The 27972-nt window shown below is 48.3% G+C and overlaps 2 protein-coding genes across 9 annotated transcripts in view; one reads left to right on the forward strand and one right to left on the reverse strand.

Annotated features, from left to right (window-relative positions):
- LOC144726231 (uncharacterized) overlaps positions 1 to 23571 on the reverse strand; it is a 33728-nt gene extending 10157 nt beyond the window's left edge. For 3 of the 8 annotated variants that reach the window (XR_013587253.1, XM_078604760.1, XM_078604754.1), the window contains exons 1-13: positions 23405 to 23571; positions 21076 to 21270; positions 19668 to 19710; positions 18423 to 18449; positions 17935 to 18033; positions 16733 to 16959; positions 15110 to 15213; positions 13891 to 14069; positions 6720 to 7159; positions 5928 to 6040; positions 4917 to 5190; positions 2666 to 4583; positions 1735 to 1834 (exon numbers count right to left, since the gene is read on the reverse strand). Coding sequence is in view for 7 of the 8 variants with exons in the window: in XM_078604760.1 (XP_078460886.1) it covers positions 1735 to 1834; positions 2666 to 4583; positions 4917 to 5190; positions 5928 to 6040; positions 6720 to 7159; positions 13891 to 14069; positions 15110 to 15213; positions 16733 to 16959; positions 17935 to 18033; positions 18423 to 18449; positions 19668 to 19710; positions 21076 to 21247 (3696 nt within the window). In the remaining variant the exon portion in view is untranslated. The other 5 variants (XM_078604757.1, XM_078604755.1, XM_078604758.1 and 2 more) reach the window with 5 other exon arrangements.
- A 1314-nt stretch (positions 23572 to 24885) lies between these two features.
- CTSB (cathepsin B) overlaps positions 24886 to 27972 on the forward strand; it is a 39718-nt gene continuing 36631 nt past the window's right edge. Inside the window, exon 1 of the mRNA XM_078604762.1 lies at positions 24886 to 25024. The gene's annotated coding sequence lies outside the window, so the exon portion shown is untranslated. The remainder of the gene's footprint in view (positions 25025 to 27972) is intronic.

The following is a 27972-nucleotide window of genomic DNA, read 5'->3' on the forward strand; positions in this document are numbered from 1 at the left end:
CATCTCCCCACCGTGGCCGCCCCAAGCAAGACTGACTCCTCTTCAGATGAGACACTGAATGTTGGAACTGGTCTAGAGTTTGCCTGTATTGAACCAACGGCTCTTGAATTTATGCACTCCCAAGAAGGTCCGTTAAAGCTGATGGATTGTGTAGCAAAAAAATACTTAATGTCTCATGTGGAGGGACAAATATGTTAAGGAGGCATACCGCTTGTTTAATTTATTTATTTTGCAAGTATTCAGCCAGCTAAGCAGCGAGATCAATTTCAGGTCAGAGTCTGCACCGCATGAAATTTGCCTTTAAAGGCTAAGAGTCAGAGCGTTATATCAGTTATCTGTGCCCAGTGCGACAGCGTTACACCAGTTATCTGTGCCCATAGAGAGCCAGAGCGTTATACGGCCCGCTGAAGCGGATATCACAGAGCCACTTCCGAGACCTATGGTCCACACAGTATGGAGGCAGCACTATCCCCCCCACCACAATAGTATAATACGAGGGCGGTGAAAGAATTCACTCGATGACTGGCATAGCAGATTCAGAACAATAAAGTTCAAACGGTAACAAAAGTTAATGCAGTCATAGGCGGTTAAATGCTTTGTGTTGATATTTGTGCTGTGTGTCACGCTGCTGCTGTTGTTTTGTAAAGCGGCGGAGGTGGGGGAGGGGGTGGGTGGTGATGACTTTTACCACCAAGCTAGTGCCCTTGCCGTCTCGTGGTCGTTTGCTCCGGTACTGCATCTTGGCCGACATTGTTGAAAGATTAACGAGTAATGAATTGTATAATAATGTAAACACTAACAAATTAACAGGAGAGTAGTTACGTATGCGGTAAGTGCTTCTGCAGATTTGCATCAATGAATTGTTTAAACTTTTTTAACTTCAAAGTATGTAAGTCTGTTTAACTAGCCAACCGCGCTAAGCGGAGGTGCGGGGGAAGGACAACAAACTAAACGCAAAAAGCAGTTCTAATGAAATGAGTTTTCAGTGTAGATTTGAAAGTGCATAGCTCCAGTGGTGTCCAAATAATAACGAAGGCCCCTGTACATTTCTTGATAATTTTTCGCAATTAGAACTTTAAAACCCTGCAATTAAAATAGTGAAAAGGTTATATAGTCTACATAACCACACCTTTTATCACATTCGTTTTGTTTTAATTTGTAAATGCCCAGCCACACAGGTGTGCCACAAGTTCTGAACTAAACGTTTGGACGGTCAGTCGGTCAACTATGTGATGAGGGAGGGAATTCCACGGCATCGGGCGAGAAATCGATGTACGAACTGACCTGCATTGATCAGCGTGGTGAAGTATGGTAACAAATAAATAAATACTCCTAGGCCAATATTAAAGTGAGCAAGCCTCCATACAGCAGTTTGAGTTTCTGGTAATGCTTTGACCAATTTGGCCGATATTCAAATGGGCAAGTCTCCCCCTTAGTGATGGGACACTTGGGACAGTTCGGAGATAATGCATTCCAGTTTCCAACCTGACTTGGGCTGCATTATTCATCAGTCCTCAGACTTTCCTGAGCAAATAAAACTATTGTTTTTGCTGTCAGGGTAAAAAGCACATTTGCATGTTTGTAGAGAATGACTTTTAGCGCTGGTTAGGGTCTCCCGAGTTTCGGGTAACGCTTTGACCAATTTGGCCGATATTTAACTAAAAACGTAATTATTATTCTCATAGTTGTTGCTGTTGTTATTGTGGTGCATTTAGCGGCAAAGAGTAGACTCACGTTCTCGCACTGCTTACAGGAGAAGCCCTGCAGCTTCCTCCGCTCGTCTTTATTCCGCACCACATCCACGTATGCAAACCCGGGCTGCTCCGCGCCAAGTCTGTACAACCACCACCAAAGACAAAGATCCCCCTCGTATAGCCTTTCCCAGGATTTTGAGGCAAGTACTGTTAGCGAGCAGCACATGTGAAGGCTGGTATGGCACAAGAGGTGGGGGGTGGCCAACACTACGCCCGGCCGTCTTTTTCTCCCCAGTTGTGATGTTTATACACCGCACCAGGTACTTATTGAGGCTGAGTCGACCTAGGGGAGTCCTAGGACCGGTTCAGATAATCGTCACTGGTGTTGGCCGTGAGCGGGAATCCAACATCGGGTTGCAGATTTCGTAGCACCGGGCGCTAACAGCTACACTACCACAACCACCATCAAAGAGTAATTCCTGCAGTCACGAAAGCTTCAAATCTAGTTTGAACCACCATAACACCACCACATCCTTATCACCACCACAGCTATCAACACCACCACCATTACATCAACCACCATTTGCCACTAAGTGGCAGTGACATCACCATGGCGCTTGTGCCAGGCTAGGTCAGGTCATCATTACATCACCACCACAATCATCACCATCATGACCACCTCCATCAATACCATCACCAAAACCACCCCCCCAATCATCCCCGCCAAGACCACCTCCATCAACAGCCCTACCACAATCATCATTAACACCATCGCCACCAACACTAAAACAACCAGTTCCACCACCAACACCAACGCAATTACCTCCATCATCACTGACACGACAACCAGCATGACTCATATCGACACCAGCACCACGTGTGCTATACCCAGCAGCTCGGCATGAGATGTAATATTAGACAGGCAATGACTTGTGTGTAGTCTCATGCCAGAAACAATCCCAGCAGCTCACCTGCCACCTGCGCCCACCTCCTGCCCACAGCCCTTCTGTGTTGGCGCTTTGGAACACGTGGTGTCTAGCCGATCCGGGCTGTGCGCAGCAGTGGAGATTGGTCGTTTGGTGCTGTGAGCGGCAGCAGTTGTAACTGGCTGATTGCCGCTGCATGCTTGAGCGTTGGTCGACTGGTTGGGGTAGCGTGGGTGAGCGATGGTCGGCTGGTCATTGCAGCGTGGGTGACCGGTGATTGGCTGGTCATTACTGTGTGGGTGAGCACTGGTTGGCTGTTCATTTCTGCATGGGTGAGCGATGGTCAGCTGGTTATTGCAGCGTGGGTGAGCGATGGTCGGCTGGTCATTGCAGCGTGGGTGAGCGATGGTCGGCTGGTCATTGCAGCGTGGGTGAGCGATGGGGGACTGGTCATTACTGCGTGGGTGAGCAATGGTCGGCTGGTCATTGCAGCGTGGGTGAGCGATGGTCGGCTGGTCATTGCAGCGTGGGTGAGCGATGGGGGGCTGGTCATTACTGCGTGGGTGAGCGATGGTGAGCTGGTCATTACTGCGTGGGTGAGCGATGGTGAGCTGGTCATTACTGCGTAGGTGAGCGATGGGGGGCTGGTCATTACTGCGTGGGTGAGCGATGGTCGGCTGGTCATTGCAGCGTGGGTGAGCGATGGTCGGCTGGTCATTGCAGCGTGGGTGAGCGATGGTGAGCTGATCATTACTGCGTGGGTGAGCGATGGTGAGCTGGTCATTACTGTATGGGTAAGAGATGGCGAGCTGGTCATTACTGCGTGGGTGAGCGATGGTCGGCTGGTCATTGCAGCGTGGGTGAGCGATGGTGAGCTGGTCATTACTGCGTGGGTGAGCGATGGTGAGCTGGTCATTACTGTGTGGGTAAGAGATGGCGAGCTGGTCATTACTGCGTGGGTGAGCGATGGTCAGCTGGTCATTGCAGCGTGGGTGAGCGATGGTCGTCTGGTCATTGCTGCATGGGTGAGCGATGGTCGGCTGGTCATTGCAGCGTGGGTGAGCGATGGTGAGCTGGTCATTACTGCGTGGGTGAGCGATGGGGGGCTGGTCATTACTGCGTGGGTGAGCGATGGGGGGCTGGTCATTACTGCGTGGGTGAGCGATGGTGAGCTGGTCATTACTGCATGGGTGAGCGATGGTCGGCTGGTCATTACTGCGTGGGTGAGCGATGGTGAGCTGGTCATTGCTGTGTGGGTGAGCGATGGTCAGCTGGTCATTACTGCGTGGGTGAGCGATGGGGGGCTGGTCATTACTGCGTGGGTGAGCGATGGTGAGCTGGTCATTACTGCATGGGTGAGCGATGGTCGGCTGGTCATTACTGCGTGGGTGAGCGATGGTCGGCTGGTCATTACTGCGTGGGTGAGCGATTGTCAGCTGGTCATTGCTGCGTGGATGAACGATGGTCGGCTGGTCATTACTGCGTGGGTGAGCGATGGTCAGCTGGTCATTGCTGTGTGGGTGAGCGATGGGGGGCTGGTCATTGCTGCGTGGGTGAGCCATGGTCAGCTGGTCATTACTGCGTGGGTGAGCGATGGTCGGCTGGTCATTACTGCGTGGGTGAGCGATGGTGAGCTGGTCATTGCTGCGTGGGTGAGCGATTGTCAGCTGGTCATTGCTGCGTGGGTGAGCGATGGTCGGCTGGTCATTACTGCATGGGTGAGCAATGTTGAGCTGGTCATTAATGCGTGGGTGAGCGTTGGTGGGCTGGTCATTGCTGCGTGAATGAGCGATGGTCTCCTGGTCAGAGCTTCGTGGGTCAGCGATGATCTTCTGGTCATTACTGCGTGGGTGAGCGACGGTCGACTGGTCATTCAGGCAGAAGGACACGTACTCCTCTCCATCACAGGTTCTGTCAAAGAGGTCGTCCAGGCTGTCATTGCAAATGTACGTGGTCTCTCTGCCTGCACGACAGATAAAACAATAAAAACAATCACACTTTGCCCCTCGGATGTTTGTCCACGCAGTCGACATTCACGGAGCTGTGCCCAACTGCTCACTCTGCTGTCATACAAATAAGGTGGTTATCGTGTTGCCCTCTGAACCCAGCGACCCGAGTTCAATTCCCGGCTGTGTCTAAACATCGGTCCTGGGCCCTTCACCAACGCTGACCCGCAATACTGACCAGCGTGGTGAGCTTGGTCCAACAGCCACCGTGACCGTGATGGCACGGGGTGGCGGTTATCCAGCAGTGGACTGGCAAAGGAAGGGCTCTACAGCGGATGGGGCTAACATACCGGCTGCGGAGCCCTCGCGGCCACTGCTCGGCGTTGTAGGTGTCCAGCAAGCTGCCTGTTGGACAGGGCGCCTGTCTGCTCGGGGGGACGTCACCATGGCGCCGCCGCCGTCGTCGTTGTACCGCCCTATTGCACCGCCGTGCCTCAGCAGCACGCTCTCGTTCACAAAGGTGCAGTCCACGCTCAGGTCCTCCGGGCCATGATTGTCGTCGTTGCCGCTGTCTCCATCTCTCACATCTGATGCACTTCCGCCAAAACGGGGGCTTCTTGGAGCCTTGAAGATTGAAAAGTGCAATATTCAGGTGTCCCTCGATTCACAAAAAGGGATGTGTCCATGAAAAAACATTACGATGAAAACGAGAGTTTGTGAATCGGAATGGCTTTCCCCATTAATTTGGTACTAAAAGTTAGGGATGTGTTTTGGACAGTCATTGCAACTCTACTCCTAACCTAAAAATATATACACCTGTATCAGTCAGAATATTTATTGATAATGCGGGAGGAAATCCGATGAGCGTTACGGCAACAAACAGACCTACACACGACGATAGGAGTGAAAAGTATAGGAAAGGTAAGCAAATCACTTAAAGAGGTACCCACACTTTACCACACCGCACACAACCTGACGTTGATCGACTGTGCTGCAACCCATTTACCGTGTACTGGTAGGTGGACAGAGGCGGGTGGGCAGGCGGTGGAGACGAGGGGAAGTTACAACAATACAAAAAACAAAATCACTTTTCATAGTAAAACATTTTTAAAGAATGTAAATATTACAACGATCAAATCATTAATTAGAAGTTAAAATAATTAACCTTTCCAGGAATGACTGGAAAGGCGACGCGAAGGCGGTTTGGTGACGCAGCCTACCGGGTGGCTTCTCGCCCGACGATCTCACGGCGCGAGCGTGGCTATGGCGAAGTTTCGTCCATGCGGAAGTTCCGTTGCGTCAATTGAGCAGCGTCCGGAAATTGGCAAGTGCGTTCACGGGAGACCTCGCGCTGCATCTACCTGTGCCGTCGGGCTGTCCTCATCATACTGGGAGAGGCAAGCGGAGGGGTCAATGCGCCACAGCATCATTTCGGCCCCATCGGTATCCGCCGCCGGAGTAGCAGCTGCGGCGCCTGGCACAAGCGAGCCACATACAGAGCGAAGCACGGATGTCAAATACAGGGGGAGGGGGTAGGGTTACACTAAACATGCCACACAAAGACCACGCACAGACCACATGCACACATGCCACACACAGGCCACACAATATGGCAAGACCCAAATGGCAACACAACTTTTAACTAAAGTTGAAATAATATTGGGTCATCTTAAACAGTTATAGTGACTCCCTCCACCCCCCTCCGCCAGTAACAGACAGATGGACAAATCTAATGCATGAATGCGTTTAACCTTACTAGCGAAGCTATTAACTACTATATTTATTTTACCAGGGTAAGGCCCAATGAGCAATATAGCTTGGTTTCAGAAGCGACCTGGCCATAGATGATAGCTCAATGAAGTGGCTTATCGCGTAGAAATTTATAGCAGCCAAATTCTAAAAACGCGTGATTTTGATTGTAAATGTGGATGGAAAACCCGGAGGACCCGGAGAAAAATCCACACGACCACGGGGAGAGAGAGACACCGTAAACTCAAAATATACAGCAGGTGTCAGGGTCGGGATCGGACCCACGACCTCCTGTATACCAGGCGAGGTAGTTAACATCTCTCCACTGTTGCACTCCACCACAAAGCATGAATAACTAAACCCCCTCCCGCCCCACCCATGGCGCTCGAGCAGACGTCCCGTACCCGAGGAGGTGAGCACGGACGCTGCCCCTCGCGCTTCCAGCGGGGGGGAGGTCCCAGTCACCACTCGGCTCCCCGAGGCTCGCCGCCCCTGCTCTCCCCGTTCGTCGCTCGTTGCCCACCGCTGCCCCCTCCGCCACCACACCGACTCTGCAGCTGTGATCTTCCAATCGGCGAAGTCTCGCATCACGTCGGGGACCGCGTCGGGTGGCGTGGTCCCCACGTTTTGCGCCTCTTCGATCGAAGCGACGGTAAAAGGCCCCGGCGGTGCAGGCGGCTCCTGGCTTGACAGCTTGCGGCCCAGCAGCGACGGCGAGTCCGCGTCAGTCTCCGCGGAGGCCGGGTCAGGCGAGGTCGGTGTTGCCGCCTGGAGCGACCCGTGGTGCAGAGGCCCCAACAACCCCGTGTGTCCGCACGCCCTGGGGGGCTTGCGTCCACAACGGCTGAGAACAGAAGTTACTAATCGGCTGCGTTGGGTGGTGGCGAGTTAACGATACATTTATATTTATGCGATCTAACCCAAAATAACTTTGATTATGTTCCTACCCAGGCTTGCCAGGAGGCCGCACACCAAAGTTTTGGACTCCACCTGTTACATCTGTATGGGATAGTGTTTCTCCCTCGCATGCGGGGGATCTCTCCAGATGCTCCAGTTTCCACTCACAGGTAAACGCTCATTAAACCTTTTCCATTTAATCGATTCCAAACGGAATCCATGGTAAAAGGCCATGTGGTAGGGGCATGTGGCAGTTTGGCGCCGGCTATAGTAGAGTGCGGCAGTGGTGCCGCTACCACTGGCGGAGCCAGTGGGGGGGGGGGTGGGGTGGCACGTGCCCCCCCAATGATCCGATCGAAATCCCTAATTTCGATCGGATCATTGGGGTTTATTAGTAACTAGCGGTAAGTACCCGGCGTTGCCCGGGCGAAAAAGACAGACACACACATCGACTTGCACACACTTTCAATGTAGATGAGTTTAGCGTAAGAAGCAAAGAACAGCAATATTAATTGTCCGCACATCAACATTACGATTGTAATATTTGGCAGGTGATTATTTAAGAAAAAGGTTTCTATCAACGTGATTTGACACAATAACAAACATATCAACGCAGAGCAAGTTATTAATAAATTATTAGTTGTGGGCACACAAACGAAAATGTGAATTCTAAATTTGAAGCTTTCGTGACTGCAAGGATTCATACTCTTAGTTTTTTCGGTAAAGTCACGTAGGTAAAAAATTTAAATAAAAATTAAATAATAATAAATCACGACGTTTCGGAGGCAACACAAATCTCCGTCATCAGGTGGGACCGTCACAGTCAGATTTGCTGTATCAAGTGAGGCAGGGATTCCAAGATACAAGTTCTTAAATACAGTACATAAAATCCGTGATCTAATTCCATCTGTGAAGGATGTCATCCCTGACTTGCAATACCCTGGAGTCTATAAACTGAGTTGCAGCTGTGGTGATTGTTACATTGGGGAAACGAAACGTCATGTCTCTGATCGTGTACGCGAGCACAAGTCAGATTTGAAACACGGCAAAATTGAGTCTTCCGCCGTTGCCGATCATTGCTACAACGCGGTGGGCTCTCATGATATTGTTTTTTCCGAGACCAAGGGGCTCTGCTAACCCTCTGGCTACCATCAAAGGTTTGTACACGAAGCCATTCAGATATACAAACACAGACATAATTTCAACCGTGATGATGGGTACAAACTTAGTAATCATTGGAAAGATGTTATTAACCATGCAAAAAAGATTTAACTACACATTTTTGGACCATCGTATCTGACAAACACTATTTTACTTTACCGAGTGTTAACATCCCCAGCGTTTAACAGTACTCTCCTTTTTCGTATTTGATTGTCAGCCAACACTGGTAAAAAAAACCATGAGCATTTTCGTTCTCTTCTATCATGTGCACCAACAGGTACTTGTGCACAAACAGGTCCACGTACACGTACTCCCCGTCCTCTCTTTTAGCCACCCCCCCCCCTTCCAATACGTTATCATGTGCAACAACAGGGGCTTGCACACAAACACGTCCACGTCTACGCACATCTCTTTTAGCCCCGTCCCCCCCCTCCCAATACGTTCCATTCATTGGCTACCACATTCTGATAAGCTCCCCCCCCTCCCCCTTAACTTGTATTTAAGAACTTGCATCTTGGAATCCCTGCCTCACTTGATACAGCAAATCTGGCTGTGACGGTCCCACATGATGACGGAGACTTGTGTTGCCTCCGAAACGTCGTGATTTTTTTATTATTTTATTTATTAATTTTTATTTCAATTTTTTACCTACGTGACTTTACCGAAAATGTGAATATTTGCAAGTTGATTATTAAAAGACCAGGTTTCTGTCTACATGAGTTGAGCAATAGAAGCAAGGAATAGGAAAATTAGTTGTCTACACACAAACATTAATAATGTACATTCATTGTGTCTTTCGTTAAAGTCACGTAGATAGAAAAATAATGAAAAGTGTAAAAAATATCACACAATACCATACAAGAACAACAACCGCCATTCGGCACTAAGTGGCGGTGACGTCACCACAACGCTTGTGGCAGGCTATGTGCACCTTGAGGCCACGTGAAGTGTTGAACGCATGCTGGCAGGAGGTGACGGGGCAGACCCAGATGCGACAGGTCGATTGAATGAGACGAATGGCTGATGCACCACCTGTGCCCCCTACTGTGCCAACTTTCTGTGCTTTAGTCACCCAGCGCTCTGCCCGTTGTTGTGAGCGTCGCTCCTCCGCCCTCCGTTGTTGTTGGAGGACAACTGGCTCCAACTAGCAGTAGCGTCCTTCACGGGCCTCCTCCACAGAGGCCGATCTTGACAGCACTGGAAGCAGTCATCGGCAAGTCCACTCAGCTCCACATCCTCCTGTACCACATCACTCCATCTCTTCTGTAGCCCGTGCCGTACCCGTTTACCCCCCACGATCCGGCCGAACAAAAGCTGTTTAGGTATGCGGTGGCTGGGCATGCGGGCTACATGGCCCAGCCAACGCAGCCTTGCCTGCCGGAGGAGCTCACCGATGGGACTTTGGCCACATCGTTAAAGGATTTGTGAGCTCCTCACACAATCCAGCCTGGTTAAACCCAGGATGGATCGTAGGCAGGCCAGCCTAAAATGTATCGAACTGGCGAAGATGCTCCATTAGGGGGGTCCACGTTTCGCAAGCATAGAGAAGGGAGGGAATGACTGTGGCCGAGAAGACCTGAAGCTTCGTGCGGAGCGACAAACCAGGTAGCTTCCACACAGCGCTACGCAACCGATGAAAAGACAATGCCGCTCGACTGATTCGGAGTGAGAACTGTTAAACCGGAGCCGGTCATGAGCACACTGCGCAGGTATGGGCAACTCTCCACTCTCTCCACAACTGCCCCATCAGCAATTGGGAGTTTGCGGCGGTGGAGTGTCCGATGGTACAAAATACCCAAGCAGGTGCTTAGTTTTGGTGGGGCTGATGGCAAGGTCCCACCTCTAAGTGGCAAGCTCCAGGTTCAGCAGCAGCGCCTCCAACTCCACGTCTGAGTGAGCAGCAATTACCAGATCATCGGCATACATAACATGGTTGAGCAATAGGAAGCCATCCCTCGACCGCACCAGGGCATCGATCAGCCTCCCATTGTATCTGTACCAGATGTAAATTCCTCCGGTAGAGCTATTGAAGGCTTCACGAACTACGTGGTAAAAATAGGTGTAAAATAATGTGGGAGCCAGAGAACATCCCTGTCGCACCCCAAGGTGTACAGGGGATAGCTCCGACTCCTGGCCACGTAGTTTTAGCCGGGCCCGCTCACCATCATGAAGGTCCTTAATGATCGTGAGCAGAGGGAGAGGGACTCCGAAAGCACGCAGAACAACCCAGAGGCCAGGCCTACTGATGGTATAATAGGCCTTGACCAGGTCAAACACATTCCTGCAGAGGGAGCTGGTAGGAACGTTGGGTTGCTCGGTCAATGGCCAGGGTCAACGGCGGCGTGGTGTATTCCGCAAATATGGCCGACTGTGAGGGTGGGCACAAGCCGGCGTGAGTAGGTTATAAGGGCACCACGGGGTGACCAGCCCCTCCCCACCCAGCCCCACCCCTCCCACCCCCCACCCAGCCTCACTCTCCCCACCCAGCCCCTCCCCACCCTCCCCTCTCCACCCAGCCCCACCCCTCCCATTTTTGGATGCACGACGGGCGGGCGAACGGACACAATAATCCCCTGTGGGCTGGTGTAACCAGGAGGTTGCTACCAGTATAAAGCAGAGATATAGGTCTTGTTGGAATTCCCTACACCTCAGCTGTAGCAGACAGACAGAAAGTATGGCATCTGTGCAGAAACGCCCTTTCCTAAAACCGCAATAAAACCGCACAATACGATACACACCATGTTATACACACAATACGATACACACCATGCTATACACACAATACTGTAGACACAATACCACACACACCATGCTATAGACACAATAGCATAGACACAATAGCATACACACCATGCTATGCACACAACAGCAAACACACAATAGCAAACACAATACTGTAAACACCCGACTATACACACCATGGTATAGACACAATAGCATACATAGAATGGTACACAAACAATACCAAACACACAACACTGTGTGTATGGTATTCTGTGCTTGGTATTGTGTGTATGGTGTCATGTGTATAGCATGGTGTCTATGGTATTGTGTGCATACCATTGTGTGTATGGTATTGTGTGTATAGTACGGTGTGTATGGTATTGTGTGGATGGTCGTGTGTGTGCATAGCATGGTGTGTATGGTATTGTGTGTATGATGTTGTGTGTATAGTACGGTGTGTATGGTATTGTGTGTATGGTACGGTGTGTATGGTGTTGTGTGCATACCATGGTGTGTATGGTATTGTGTGGATGGTCGTGTGTGTGTATAGTACGGTGTGTATGGTATTGTGCGTATGGTGTTGTGTGTATAGTACGGTGTGTATGGTATTGTGTGTATGGTATTGTGTGTATAGTACGGTGTGTATGGTATTGTGTATGGTATTGTGTATGGTATTGTGTGTATAGTGCGGTGTGTATGGTATTGTGTGTATGGGGTTGTGTGCATGGTATTGTGTGTATAGTACGGTGTGTATGGTATTGTGTATATGGTATTGTGTGTATAGTACGGTGTGTATGGTATTGTGTGTATGGTATTGTGTGTATAGCACGGTGTGTATGGTAATGTGTACAGTAAAACCTTGGATTGCGAGCATAATTCGCTCCGGAAACGTGTTCGTAATCCAAAGCACTCGTATATCAAAGCGAATTTCCCCATAAGAAATAATGCAAATGATTCGTTCCACAAACCAAAAATACTGTATTCATATAAAAGTTATTAATACAAAATACCTTTTTCAATTTTTATTATTTAAATTAAATAAACAAATCAACTAACAAGAGCATTGAAACTGCCCAAGTAATTAAAACGATCAAAATACCGTACATTGCGGGAGTAACTGATAAACTAGCCAGATGTTTGGAAAAACAAAACATCCGAGTCAGATTTGGCACGGTACATAAAATACAGAATCTAATATCTGGTACAAAATATGTATTACCGAAGCTATCAATAGAAGGTGTGTACAGGATTAACTGCACGTGTGGTAAATGTTATGTTGGGCAAACAGGATCAGCACGAGACTAAAAGAACATCAGAGAAATATTACATTCTCCCAAATGCAACTGTGAGCAATAGCAGAACACGCATGCCAACAAAGTCACTCAATTGATTTTGATAATATTGAAGTTTTGTGCAAAACTAGCTACTACTGGCCAAGACTATTTAGAGAATCTATCAAAATTGAAATAAATTAAAATAGCGTTAACCGTTCGGATAGCTACTGTTTTAGTGCTGCGTGGAAGCGATCATCAGCTAATAAATTATTTAAATGCATGTCTACAAAGGGCAGTGTACTGCAATAGTGATTACCGTTGGTAGGGCTATTTGAATAAACACAATAGACAGGAAGGACAAGTTCAAAGGGCTCGCACATAATGCACATGCATAATGTACGTTGCCTCCGGAATTCCACTCCCAAGAGCGCAGAAGGGTGGTCAACACATCTACGCCTCTATATAAGTGTAATGTGAGGATATATCCGTCTCACCGACGTATCACAACTCGTCATGATGATTGGCTCTGCCGGTTCTGGTCCATAGCCAATGGGGGGAAGCCTAGGGGCATGGCCCTGACGTAATGGAAAGGTGACAGCTGTAAGGAGAGGATTGGTTCTGCTGGCTTTGGCCACAGCCAATGGGGAGATGAGTCAGGGACGTGGTCCCGGGAGCCTACGAGGGAGTCTGGAATATTCCATAGAGCCTAACCAGGATAGGTGGAAATGTACCACGTGACCCGGGTATTAAATAGGGGTGGAGACGAACAACACGTGGTCAGAACTGGAACGAATGGAGGAGGAGGCCACACGAGAGCGGGGCTCCAAGTTGCCACGTGGCTGCGCGTCTCTCTCTCTCTATCCCTCTCACACTGCCGGTCAGCAGCGTGAAGGAGAGCTGTAATGAAAAGTGAATAAAAGACCGGATTCCAGAAGTCGCCTCAACGACCTTTATTACATAAGGAACGAAACAACAGTAAGACTTCTCCACAAATCTGGCTGTCGCCTGATGAAGCTAGTTGTAATTACTGGCGAAACGTCATACTCAGTTTGTAAATGTTGTGGCTTGGCTCTCCAACACACCGGTGTGCTGTACTAGTGACGAATTGGTATGTTTTGTTTATGTGACAACCCTTACTAGTTGGCTGTGTCGGGTGGTGGCGGGTTTTAACGACACGTTGATATATTTACGCGATCTAACCCAAAAACCTCTTATGGATTCGTTCGTTCGTTTCTCAGTCCACTTGTCCTGGTGAGGGTCGCGGCGCTAGCATGTTGACTCGTGGCGGTCCAGACCTCCCTTTCTCTACCGATGGACTCTTCCTGCGGGAATTCTCAGGCGTTCCCAGGCCAACTGAGCGACATAGTCCCCCGCCAGTGTGATATTCATTTGCGTGGATAAAATTTGTTTGATTAAGACGCGACCGACGTTCTTTCTCAGGGGCAAACGCAAAGGCGAGTCCGTCAACGCGGAACGGATGCCGGTGCATTCGCAAAATCGCCAACTCGGCGTAACTTACGGTGTGAAGATGAAGCGTGTCTCCGGCGCGCGTGCTGGGGGACCGTCATCACCCAGCTCGGAAGGCGATGGCGTGGTGCAGACGTCCGGGGTGCTTGGGCCCCATGGGGGGGATGGCCCGGTGCCTCGTGCCGGCGGTAGTGGTGATTTGGTAGCCGTGCCGACGCCACTCACGCGGCGCTGCAAAGACGACGCCATGACAAGTGGCACGGCTCAGATAGTCACTCGGGAATGCCGCAGAATCTTCAGAACTAGCACCGACATTACTAATGAACCGTGACACTTCGCCGATATCGTCGAGGAGCGTAAAACCATCATGGAAACTCTGATCATCCTCGCAGCAGCAGCAGCAGCAGCTTTTGTCTGGCCATCGAACAAATAGGTCACCGCATCGTGCGCTTTCGGACGCGCTTCTCCGGGCCGTCTGGAATGCTTTTCCTTCTGATATTAGGAAGCCACTGGAAGATATGCACTTTTAAATCATCATCTAGATTGAAAACTTTTTTATTCAGAACTGCTTTTTGTGTTTAGTTTGTTGTCCTTCCTCTGCACCTCCGATTAGCACAGCTGGCTACGTACGGTGCGAAAGAAGTTCAACATACAGTACATAAATACATACAATTGGAATCAACCTTCCTGTTAACTATTTTTATTCAGACGTACACGATTGTGTATCGGGCACCTCAACGTTTGGGTTAAGCGACGTAATGATCTGCCAAAATGTATTGCTGTCAAGCCCTCCACCACCAACCATTACATATACAAATTAAATTGTCAGGTGCGCAAGCATTTAACGAAGCGCTAATGATTATATTTGTGTCTCGCTGGTAGATTGTCTGCGCCTAAGTGAAAGAACAATGCTCACGATAAAATGCAGAAATTTTACACGACGTTTCACTTGAAACCGCGCAAAGCATTAGGGTTTCAAGACATACATTTGGTCATGAAAATCTATGCATCAAGTTACTTCACTCAACGGTTTGAAATTGACGAGACATTTTTCAATGTCTTAACTAGGAAACAAATGCATCACAAATCATCGCCCCCTGCTGAGAAAACTTAGCAGGACCCTCTTCCTGAATAAGTGACTTGAGACTGAGTCAGGCTTTCCTGGATCAAACAAATATTATAATAATCTACACAAACAGAGAAGAGTTGACCTGCAGATAAGAGCTATGCACTAAGTCCACCACAGTGGAGTTGGAGATGATTCCTGTCACCTTCACATCCGGTACATCCAGAGCCAGAGTGTCTGGAACAAAGATAAGCTCCTCCTTCTGCTGCCTCCTCTGGTGCTGCTGGCGCAGTGTTGCCATGGGACAATCTGGAACATCCCACATCACACCGGGCTTAAACATTAACTTGGGGTGCAGACATCACGTGCCCGAGCCTAAGCCCGTGCAGAGAGGAAAAAATTATCGCACGGAGAGCGCACAGCGATGTACACTGGTAATTAATCATGAGAGGCCGGAAGCGGAACATGTGGGCTCAGAGAACGAACGTGAATTAAGATACATCAATGTGACTTTAAATTTCGATTTAAAGCTTTCGTGACTGCAGGGATTCATCTTCTTGGTTCTTTCGGTAAAGTCACGTAGAAGGGAAGTAATAAAATAATAAAATAAAACATAATAAAATAATCCTCACGACGTTTCGGCCACAACGCAAGCAGTGTATAATAACAAATAGTATAAAATGTGTATGCTTAATACAATGTACAAAGTAATATATAGTATCGTAATTGTATAGTGAATATACAGCAGTGTGATATACATTAGGGTGGGTAGAATAATACATAGTGGTTTATAGCAATACAGTATATAATTTAATGTTGGGTTTGTCTATGGCAGTATATAGTACGGTGTAGACTCGTGTGATGTAAGAGAATAAAGTTTAGATGAAAGCATATTATTTTTTTTACGACGTAGAATTGTAATGTATTACTTACTGTTAGTAACTCAGCTTATTGTAGAGTATATTTAGTATAATGATGATACTATGTAGTTTATACTTTAGTTGTTTACGTGGTGGTTTTAGTTACTGCAGCTACATACTATTAACACTCCTTCCCTTTATTAATGCTACCTCTATCCCCTCCCTTTGATACTGCTAATCCTGCATAATGCACGGGCATAAGTAGTACTAATCACACACCTGCATTTCCCATATCCCCTCCCTTTGATGCTGCTAATCCTGCATAATGCACGGGCATAAGTAGTACTAATCACATACCTGCATTTCCCATATCCCCTCCCTTTGATGCTGCTAATCCTGCATAATGCACGGGCATAAGTAGTACTAATCACATACCTGCATTTCCCATAAATATGCTAAATTCCTATTGATATGCAAATTATTTTGTCAAGGCGCCCTTTCCCCCCCTTCCAACCCAGCTTATATATATGCTCCAAGCACGTGTGCTGTTTCATTCAGACGCTGTCTCCTCGATAGACCTGGTTTTCACCTGAGGACGGCTGCTTGCGTTGTGGCCCAAACGTCGTGAGAATTATTTTATTATGTTTTATTTTTATTATTTTATTACTTCCCTTCTACATGACTTTACCGAAAGAACCAAGAAGATCAATGTGACTGTTTGGAAAAGTGGGGGCTTGAGTAGATGTCGCAAGAATGGATGACGGCTGACGTACGAGACTAGTGACGGAATGGCATCCAATGGAGGGAATGCGCTCGGGAGGATGAGACCACACGAGGCGGACCGATGGATCGTGGCATCACGGGACAGCGAGCGATGGCAACGGTGTGTGGAAAGGCCTTCATCCAGCAGTGGAGAGACAGGCTCTTGACAACGACGATTGATCTGTTAAACGACGAGCGGAACTCACCGTGGCTCCGCTCCAGCGAGTGGTGGCGATAGCGTACGCGCTTCCGCACAGGGCTGCCCTTGTTGAGTCGCAGGGCAGCGGTGCGGCCCGGCTGCTTTCCATCTCTGCCCCACATGCTGCCCTTGGAGCCTGCACCCTCGGCGTTGTCGTTGCCCTCGTCGTTGTTGATGTTGCCCTCATTGTCACCGTGTCCCCCGGGCTCCTCTTGGATCGTGACCCCCGACTGCCTGCACATGCCCAGCCACCGCACTCGCTTTGCGAGAGAACTGAAAGCCGACCCCGCAGCCAAGAATGTCGTACAACAGCCAAGGCTACCGTAACTTGAATGGAGCAAGGGTAACGCTGTTTTCTTGAATCAGGATGTGTTTCCCCCTTTGTCGTCCCTTGACGTCATTTAAAAAAAGTAGGCCATGTGTGCCTGCATCACGTTCCAACTCATTTGTTGAGAACTGCTTTATATGTTTAGTTTGTTTGTCCTTCCCCCGCACCTCCCGATTGGCTACGTACGGTGAAAAATAAGTTTAACATATGTACATACATTCAAGTGACCTCTAGTCCACACAGCAAATGGCAGCACTTTCCTACAAACCTTGCCACACAGGGTGATGTTCATCGCATGATAATCAAGCCTATGTCTTTCTTTCATTCTCAGAGCTGGAATTCAGCAAAATTACATGTAGAACCAAATTTTATACGATCCGTTTTTGCAATGTGCAATCGATTATAACTTGCCCGACACAATCAACTCGCTACACATGAGAACCTGGCTTAATCACAGGCAGTTGCCTGGATTGAAACTATTTTTATTTTATCAGGTAAGGCCCACTGAGCTATATAGCGCATTTTCAAAAGCCACCTGCCTATCACAAATGATAGATCAACGAAGTGGCTTATCACGTGGACATTTATAGAAGCTAAATACTCTAAACGCACGTTGATTCTAAATGTGGAGGGAAAAACCGGAGGACCTAGCGAAAAATCCACGTGACCACGAGGAAAGAGACACGCAAACTCGAAATATACAGCAGGCAGGGTTGGGATCAAACCCACGACCTCCTGCATACCAGGTCGAGGTAGTTAACATCTCGCCACCGTAGCGAGATGAACCCAGGATCTCAGTGGGACCGGCTCAGCGTGCTGAGTTTGGGGCTAAGAGGCCCTTGCGTGGCCTAAACGGCCCCAGTGTGGCCTGTGGCTCTCACCACTGATGCTGCAGCTCCCGAATGGTCTCCTTCTGCCTTTTGAGCTGCTCTTTGAGACGCCGGTTTGAATCAAACACCTCTTCCAGCGTCAGTGCATCCCTGCCACACCACCCCAGCAAAAACCATAATTTTGTAAAGATTACGATTGCTTTTTTGTTCCCATTTTTCTTTCATTAAAAAAAACTTGTGAAAAGAGACGATGATAGGTAATTCCAAATTGGAATTGTTTATTCATTTACTAGGTAAAGCCCACTGAACTGTGTAGTTATTTTTCAGAAGCGACCTGGTCACAGATAATAGCTCAATGAAGTGGCTTATCCTGTGGAAATATATAACAGCCAAATACACGAACCACATGTTCATTCTAAATGTGGAGGGAAAATCGGAGGACCCGGATAAAAATCCTTGTGACCACGGGGGAGAACATGCAAACTCCAAATATACAGCAGGCGTTAGTGTCGGGATCGAACCCACAAACTCCTACATACCAGATGAGGGAGTTAACATCTCGCCACCTGAGTGTGAGGGAAGAAGCAGAAATATTGGTGTGATTTACAGTGTTGGGGGTGGCTGGGTGAGTGTGTAAATGGGTGGTTGACTGGTTGAGTGAGTGGGTGAGTGAGTCGTTATGCGAGTCGTTGAGCGAGTGAGTGTTGTGACCTACAGCGTGGTGGTTGAAGACTGTGGTCGAGACAAAACAGTCTACCTGATAATCCAAGTACTGTAAAACCTTAGATTGTGAGCATAATTAGTTCCAGAAACATGTTTGTAATTCAAAGCACTCGTATATCAAAGCGAATTTCCCCATAAGAAATAATGGAAACTCAGATGATTCGTTCCAGAACCCAAAAATATTCATGTAAAAATGATTAATACAAAATACCTTTTTATATTTTTATTATTTAAATGTAATATAAAGTAATCAAATTTATTAATTAAATTTAATCGTGGCTGGTGTGAGGGAGATGAGAGAGGAGGAGGGTTATTGTGTAGGACGACTTTCACCGTCACTAACGGAATCACTACCATCTGTTGGCTCACTGGAATCTTTTTGTTTTTGTGCGACTTTAACAAGGAACCTAACCTCCTTTTGAAGATTTCGTGGAAATGTGACATTGCATTGTCGTTAAACAGATTCATCGCTCGCACTGCTACAGCCTTATTCAGGTGGTGCTTTTCTATGGATGTTGACTATACGAGTGAGGCACGCCGACTGAGACCGAGCATGGGAGACGATTACCCACAATCCCGCAGCGAGAGAGATAAGAACCATCGGCTCAGTTGTGATCACGTGACGCTCGGCAGACAAAGCGTATACGTAGTACTCGTATTGCAAGACCTCGCTCGTTTATCAAGTTAACATTTTTTTTTTAATTTGCTCGTCTTGCAAAACACTTGCAGACCAAGTTACTCGCAATCCAAGGTTTTACTGTAATTGGTTCCTTTACCGATTATCGGTTCCATTACTTAACTAGTCGGATAAAATGAGAATAGTTATGGTAAAAAAAAGGGAGATGTAGAATCACATGACACTGGGCTGTCCTTTATTTCCTTTCAAAAAATGTGTATTTTGCAGGGGGAGTGAAAGTAGGGGGGGGGGGGCACCGCCTCAACTGACTTATTCCGTGTATTACTGTTTTTTTTTACCAAACCTCATCCCGTTAATATCATAAACAAAAATTTCCGTGCCAAAATCGAGGCCTTTACGAAAAAATGAGCGTTTCTCAACTCACAGGCAGCGCTCCTGCTTGAGCTTGTTGATCTTGTCGAGCAGGGCTGAAGGGGATGGGAAAAGAGAAGGGACAGAACCACACTGGCTGCTGTTATGACCTGTAAAAGTACAACCGTGATAACCGCTCACAAGACTAAAACGGACCACCAGGCTCGCTCGAAAACGGCGGCTTTGATGAGGATTTTATTGACGCAACAACCTGCTGCTCATATGCTCTGTTGTTCATTGATAATACTAACTTATATACCCCAGTAAAGCATCGGAAAACTACTTATTTCAGCAGAGTCCCTGCTATATTTGCATGTTTGGTCAACACAAATGACATTGAATGTCAGAATAAGAATCCGAATATGAATTTGTTCTGGCGAAATCTGATGAGCTATGAAGCTCTTTTTCACAATTGTCCAGTCAGGGTGGGTCAGCAAGTTACAACAAACAACAAAGCAAACGATCGGAGTGCAAATTATAGAAAAGAGATAAGCGAGGAAACTGGAGAATTTGGAGGAAACCCATGCAGAACAGGGGGAGAGAGAATATACCAACCCCACCAATACCCGCCATTCACCACTAAGTGACGGTGATGTCATCATGGCACTTGAGCCAGGCCAGGTGCACTTTGAGGCCATGTGAAGGGTCGAAGGCTCTCTGACAGGAGGTCGCAGGACAGCTGCCATGGGTTGACGAGAGGACTGGCAGATGCACCAGCTGTGCCCCCTACTTTTCCAAACTCCAAAAATCCCCCATGTACCCTTAACAGACTGTTGGGGCAAGTACTGTTAACGAGCACCTATTAAGGCTGGCCCAGCACACGAGGGGGGTGGGTGGCCAGCACCACGCCCGGCCACCTTTGTCTCCCACAGTGGTGATGTTTTTACACACCGCACCAAGTACTAATTTGAGGTTGAGTTGACCTAGAGGAGGACCAATTCAGATAATCCGTCACTGGTGTTGGCGGTGAGCAGGAATCGAACCCGAGTTTGTAGCACAGCGCGCTAACCGCGACACTACCGCTTACTACAAACTCCAACAACAACCACCATTCGCCACTAAGTGACGGTGACGTCACCACAGCGCTTGTGCCAGGCTAAGTGCACTTTAAGGCCACGTGAAGTGTCAAACGCCCGCTAGCAGGTCACGGGACAGACCCAGGTGCCATGGGTTGACTGACTGAGATGCACAAACCCCACACACTCATACACACACACTCATACACACACACCCAACAAACTCACACAACACTCACACTGTAAAATATGGGGATAATCTACAAACTTCTCGCAGAAAGGTGCCTGAGTTAGTAACTGAACCCAGGTTTTTCTTGCTATGAGGCACAAGTGTTACCACTGCATCACCCTGCCAACCATGGACCACCCTTCGCATGAAATGTGTCTGGTCTGCTCCAAACTCACCCTCAACTCTGCGGTTGTGAAACTCCTTCAGCTGTGACAGAATTCTGTGGAAGCCGATGTCACCACTCTGCCCTGGGCTCCCACTCAATGCGGAGTTGCTGAGCAGAATTGCAGGTGGTCGTGGGGAAGGGGAGAGGCCCGAGACCCTCTCTGCCATGCTCAAGTCCTGCATTCATAAGTGTGGTTGGACATCACCTGTGAATGCAAGCTATGCAACTGTGAATAACGACAAGCACCATATAGATGCGTGTTTTGAAGACTATAAGAGCGAGGCATTCGAGTCAGTTGATGACCAGGAAATGTGGGCAATTATGGACAAGATAGGCTTCTCCAACTTTTGATGAAGATCCTGCAACGCCTGTTTAACAACCGAGACTTTGCAGGGAGAGTGGCAGTAAAGCTTTTACATTAGTCTTTTGAGTACAATAACGTACACTCCAATATTGATACTATGCTCTAGGGCAGCATTCTTCACAAATTTTCAGTGGGGGCCACTTTCGCCAATAAGACATCACCAGTGTGTGAGGGCCGCCACACATTTGAAACCATTGGGGTTTACAGCACGATGATGGGGGGAGGGGTGTTTTGACATGTTCTGTATTATCGGGGGCCGCACTAAAGGCTACCAGGGGCCGCACTAAAGACCACCAGGGGCCGCCAGCGGACCGCGGGCCTTGCAATGAAGGACACTGCAGTAGGGGATCAATTCAACATCACTTTGAAGACACGAATAATTAGGAGACATACTGAACAATCCTTTATGCTAACGTACAGGGCATGTGCACAAGAGACTTAGTATTTGACTGCAATGGTACGATGAACTACTATATACAATCATGATACTACCGTACAGAACTTTGTGTTACAAACGAGAAAAAAACTTCAAAGTGAGAATGTTAGAAATTATTTCACAAACGTATAACTATGAGAGCAATTAAAATAGTTTTAGCTGTACGCATGACCAAACGCAGCCCCCTCAAATGCGTGACCACTGTGCGTGCGTTAGTTATTTTTGCAAACTCTTTGCAACATCAAAGTCTATGAATGAGCTCAAGCCTCCTATAAATCACGTGGTTCGCTGTGCCCCCCCCCCCCCACTCTTGACTCCCTCCGTGCATCTCACTTCTGCTCGCTCCTTCTCTCTTCCCCCTCTCTTCTCTCCCCTATCATCATCCCTCCGTGGTCGCGATTATTTTTTCGCCGGGACCTCCCGTTTTCCCCCCTCCGCATTTAGTATCAACATCACGCGTTTAGTGTTTGGCTGCTATACATTTGCGCATGATGATAAGCCACTTCGTTGAGCTATCATTTGTGATAGAAAGAGTTAAATAGCTCAGTGGGGCCTTCTTACCTGGTAAAATCAAATTGGTTAGTTTTCATCTTTCTTCATGCTGCTCATCTTGAGTCGTGCTCTCAATGATTGCTTGTCTCAGGAACTCCCGTCCCGGCCTTCTGTCCCTTTCTCAGTCATCTTTTTTATCCAACATTTTTTTTTACCAGGTAAGGCCGACTGAGCTATTCGCTATGTTTCAGAAGCGACTGGCCACAAATGATAGGTCAATGAAGCGGATCAACACGTGGAAATGTACAGCAGCCAAATACTCTCTAAACACGTGATGTTGATGATAAATGTGGAGGGGAACACCGGAGGACTTGGAGAAAAATCCAGGCGACCACGGGGAGAGACACCGCAAACTCCAAATATTCAGCAGCAGGCATCGTCAGAGTCGGTGTCGAACCCACGACCTCCTGCATACCAGGCGAGGGAGTTAACATGTTCCAGCCACCGCGGCGCTTCTCACTGCCGTCTCCTCTGGCTACCCTTGTACAGAAGTGACTCAACTCTGCCCGTCCCGTGGTGGTGTTGATGCCAAGGGCAAAATGTTTGCATAACAATCTCCTAAAAACTGTTGATCGGGAAAAATGTTTAAACTTTAATTCTCATTACCCCCATTGCGTACACAATTGCAGTCTCCAAACTCGTATCACACACTACTCGTCTCTACTGGCCTCTCTTTCTCTATTTCATAATCAGAATATGAATTTACACTGGAAGAATCCGATGAGCTATAAAGCTCTATTTCTACAGATTCCAAATAAGGGGCACGGGGTCAGAACGTTACAATACACAAAACCACGATACGAGTACAAAGTGTAGCAAAGGGTAAACAAATCACGTTAAAAAAAAACTCATTTTCTCTGAAAAAGAATACGGGGTAAAGCGTATGGGTTGTGACAATTATGGGATTGTAGCGACGCAGGCGAGGCCCGGGTGGTGTAGGCCTCCCCCCCACCTCCCTCAGCGTGAACGAACAACGCGGCTCCGTACCGTGGTCAGCCACTGCAGGGGACTCTCGCTCACCGCGAACCGATAATCGATGTTAAACGATGTCGATCGAAGGTAAAACAAAATCCGACAGTTGAGCACAAATTTAAAACATCCCTCGAGTTCAACTCCCGCCTCGGGTTTGTCGGCTTCCGCGCTCTGACGTCACGCAAGGGCTTCCGCTCACCCTCCCTTTTCGATTGCTGAATGGTACGGCCCCAGTCTTGCCATTACCAATGACCGGTTTAGGGGCCATCCGTTTAGTAGGAACGCAAAAATCTGTCAAAACGTGACCCCCCCCCCGAATCCTATAGAACGTCCGATATTTAATCCAGGCAGAAACGATCAATGATTAATAATATTAACATATTTAAGTGTTTAAGCAAACATAGTCCACCGCCGGCTGCATTAAATAAGCAAGAAAATTTGAAAAAAGTGGCGGTTTTTTAGAAGAAAAAAACGCCACTTTTTTCAAATTTTCTTGCTGTGGTTTTCACACCTGATGATGATTGCTTGTGTTGCAATCGAAACGTCGTGATAATTTAAATGTTTTATATTTTTATTATTTTATTGTTTCCCTGCAGTCACGAAAGCTTTACATAAAAATGTGTCAAACATGTTTCAACACGAGTGGAATATTGCCGCGTACAGTAATTTCAACTTTTTTTTTTCTGGGCCATGCAATTGTTGCCCGGTCACACGCACCTCGTCACGTGGATGATTTGAGGGCGAAGGGTGAACGGGGTGAGGAGTGACGTGGGTGGGTGAGGGGTGACGTGGGTGGGTGAGGGGTGACGTGGGCGGTGTGGGGTTGCGTGGTGAGTGTATCACGTGGGCGGTGTGGGGTTGCGTGGTGAGGGTATCACGTGGGTGGTGTGTTGTTGGGGGTGGGGTTGCGTGGTGAGGGTATCACGTGGGTGGGGTGTTGTTGGGGGTGGGGTAGCGTGGTGAGGGTATCACGTGGGTGGTGTGTTGTTGGGGGTAGGGTTGCGTGGTGAGGGTATCACGTGGGTGGTGTGTTGTTGGGGGTGGGGTAGCGTGGTTAGGGTATCACGTGGGTGGTGTGGGTCGCGTGGTGAGGGTATCACATGGGTGGTGTGTTGTTGGGGGTGGGGTAGCGTGGTGAGGAGCGTCACGTGGGTGGTGTGGGGTAGCGTGGTGAGGGTATCACGTGGGCGGTGTGGGGTCGCGTGGTAAGGGTATCACGTGGGTGGTGTGCAATAGCGTGGTGTGGGTATCACGTGAGTCGTGTATTGTTGGGGGTGGGGTAGCGTGGTGAGGAGCGTCACGTGGGTGGTGTGGGGTAGCGTGGTGAGGGTATCACGTGGGTGGTGTGGGTCGCTTGGTGAGGATATCACGTGGGTGGTGTGAAATAGCGTGGTGGGGTAGCGTGGTGAGGGGCGTCACGTGGGTGGTGTGAAATAGCGTGGTGGGGTAGCGTGGTGAGGGGCGTCGTGGGGGTGGGGAGCACGTGGCCGGTGGGAGGAGCGCGGGCCCGCTGGCTGCCCGCCGGCTGCCCGCTTATATAAGCGCAGGCATCCCGTACCCGTAGTGAGTCTCAACTATTGTTGTTTTCTCGTATCTCGTCGCTACAGCTACGTCTCTCCCTCACACACTCACCGGGTGAGTATTTGTGGATTTGATTCACGCACAATAGACAGTGCCAGTATGTGTGTGTGAATGCTGATGAATGAATGGATGGGGATGTTGTGACATTGGTTTCCCGTGCTGCTTATTGTTTTGTTGTCGGCAAAAGTATTTGAAGGTGTGTTTCAATTAACCCCGAGCTCGCAAAGCTTCTTGGCCGGGTTGAGATCGTGCCTGGATTGGTCGACCATCACAGGATGTTATAGTTGCTGCGTGGTGACCAAAGCCAGCAGCAGCAGAGAGGGATGCAGCTGATCTCTGCGGCGCTGCAATCTTTGTATATTAGTCAAAGTTTTCATACGCCTATGCTGACCGCACTTGTGACCAGCGTGGTAAAGTATGGCCAAATCGGTAACTCCCCCCACCCCCCCACACGCTACGGACCTGCATGGAGATGAGTTGGAAGCCTCAAATCCAGCAGCAGCGGTGGGTTTGTGCTATCGTGCAGTGAAATTTAAGGCTGTTTGATAAGTTGGCGCAGGGGTCTTTGCCGTGAAATAATGTCGAACGGTAATTGGGGAGGCAGGCCTTCATCCAGGCAGTGGAGTGAGCATGGGTGGTGGTGGTGGTGAGTTAATGGGGAGCGGTGGTGCAGCGGTTAGCGCGCTGTGCTCTGAACCCGGCGAGCCACAGTTCAATTCCTTCCTCACAGCCACCACCAGTGACGTTTATTTGAACCGGTCCTGGGCCTCCCCTAGGTCGACTCGGCCTCAATTGAATACCTATTGCTATTGTTAAAAATATTGCCACGAGGGAGACAAAGGCGGCCGGGCGTGGCGTTGGCCACCCACCCCCTCGTGTGCCGAGCCGGCTCACAGCACTTGCCCCAAGTCTGTTGCAGGCAATGGGGGTGGGGGGGTCTTTGTCAATTGGAACTCGGCTTGGCCTCGTGGTTTCCATTTGCGTACTCCGTCGTTCTCTGCTCGTTCGTGATTTTTTTGTTTGTTTGTCGCCGACATTGTACTGTTGGAGATGGTTTTGGGGTTAGATCACGTAAATGGACAATGTTTATCGTTAAACCCGCCTCCCCCAACCGACAGCCAATTTAGTTAAGGTTTGTCACGTAAACAAAACGTGGCCAATTTCGTTACTCGTACAGCACTACACCGGTGTGTGTTGGAGAGTAAACCCGCTAAAAGGTTTTACAATTCGTGTACCGTGACGTTTTGAAATTAAAACAGCCAGCATCATCAGGCGGGGACGGCCACAGAGTTGCGGAGAAATCCTCATGTTTCGGGCTTTAATATCCTCGTGAGGGTTTTAGTCATCAACAAGCCAGGGTCTATCCACTGCTGAATAAATTCCGCCTTCAACCCTCGTCCACGCCACAGCCACCCACCCTGCCTGCCCTTTACACCAGGGGAGAATAAAATCGTCGCTACATCTCCCATTTGGATGTCCTTCAAAAATATGGATAGTTTTGTTTACCCTTTCTGGCAATGCTGGTGAGAGCCATACGGAAGGCTGTCTCTGGTGTTAGGCCAAAGACGACGCGCGCCTTGTGGGTGATATTGTTCGCGAAAGGCCCCTAACGTGTTTTGAAACATTACCGGTGCACGTTTTGCCACAATCACGTGTGGTTAATGCAGACTTACTAGATTCCTTGCAGAAAGGTATCTCGGAATCAGAATATTTATACTGGAGGAATCCGATAAGCTATAACTCGCATGTCCACTACGTTTCACAGATGTCCAGTAACTATTTGGTGTTTGAACACCTTAATACCTCCAGTTTTATTGCCACAAAAGGGTAAACACCTGTAATTGTTTTTATACTTTGATAACTGTCAAACAAAGGTCCCTTAGATTGGACGCCCTTGGCTCCCTGCTGTTGCACGCGTCCCGAACGTTCCTTTGCTGTCACGTCGTCGTTAGACTTCGACCAATTGATGCTCATGGCGGTACCCCGGGGTACCAAATAATGCAAAAAGGCCGAGGCAATTAAATGTTATTTCGGGACACTTTTTTTCGAGGGGTGTACTTAACTCCGCGACTGGGGTACCAATAAATCCGAAATCAGTGCTACTACGCGATGTCTAAACGCCGAACATAAAAAAAACCCGTTATCGAAAAATTATACTTTGAATAGTGAATCGTGTACATCTCGTCGAGATGAGTCTATCGCCGACCTTCAACAGACTAAAAATTACTGCATCGGGGACATTGTGCGAGAGCCGGGGTGTACTATAGCACACCCCGAGGTGTACTATGGGCCATCAACAATAATAATACAATTATCTGGCTGCTTCTAACATTATCTGGAGGCCCTGGGCCGATCCGGCGAAACCCCTCCCAGAGGCTGGAACCCAGTCCGGGGGATCGGCAACGTGTAGCGTGACAACGTAGTTACGCTTGATTTCGGTGTGAAATATGATATACACTACATTATATACTACATACAACTTACACAATGAACATACTGCACGTGTGTACGCGTCACCCCAATGCGAAGTCGGCGAGATTGGAGTGGTAAGCAGGGTACAGTAAATACAGCAACGCTTTAAAAATATGGTGTTTATTTTTGTCTATTTGTGTTTATTTGTTCCAATTTCACATTGCCAAACACATTTAAAAAAACATAATGTCGTGCAAGAACGCGCAAAAAATAAGCAATTTAAAATGGTGATGTGATTATCCGTCGATCTTTTTAAAATCCGATGCACCCACCGACCCGAAGCTGCCGGATAATCGATGATCTGTAATATCCTTTCAAACAACATGTCCCCTTTGTAGAAGGCTAGCATACTTCCTCAGTTAGGTATAATTTTTTAACCTGCGTGGCTCTTCCAATCGACGCGTAGGGCTGTGTGCTCTCATGTATTGATGATTCTTATCCTCAACTCTGATCTTTGTTTCCGACTTTTTGCCAAACACATTGGGATTCTAGGATGGAATGCGCATTATTATAAATTAGAGTTATTATCA

Source organism: Lampetra planeri, chromosome 23, assembly GCF_965212315.1.
Source record: "Lampetra planeri chromosome 23, kcLamPlan1.2.h2, whole genome shotgun sequence".
Taxonomy (NCBI): Eukaryota; Metazoa; Chordata; class Hyperoartia; order Petromyzontiformes; family Petromyzontidae; genus Lampetra; species Lampetra planeri.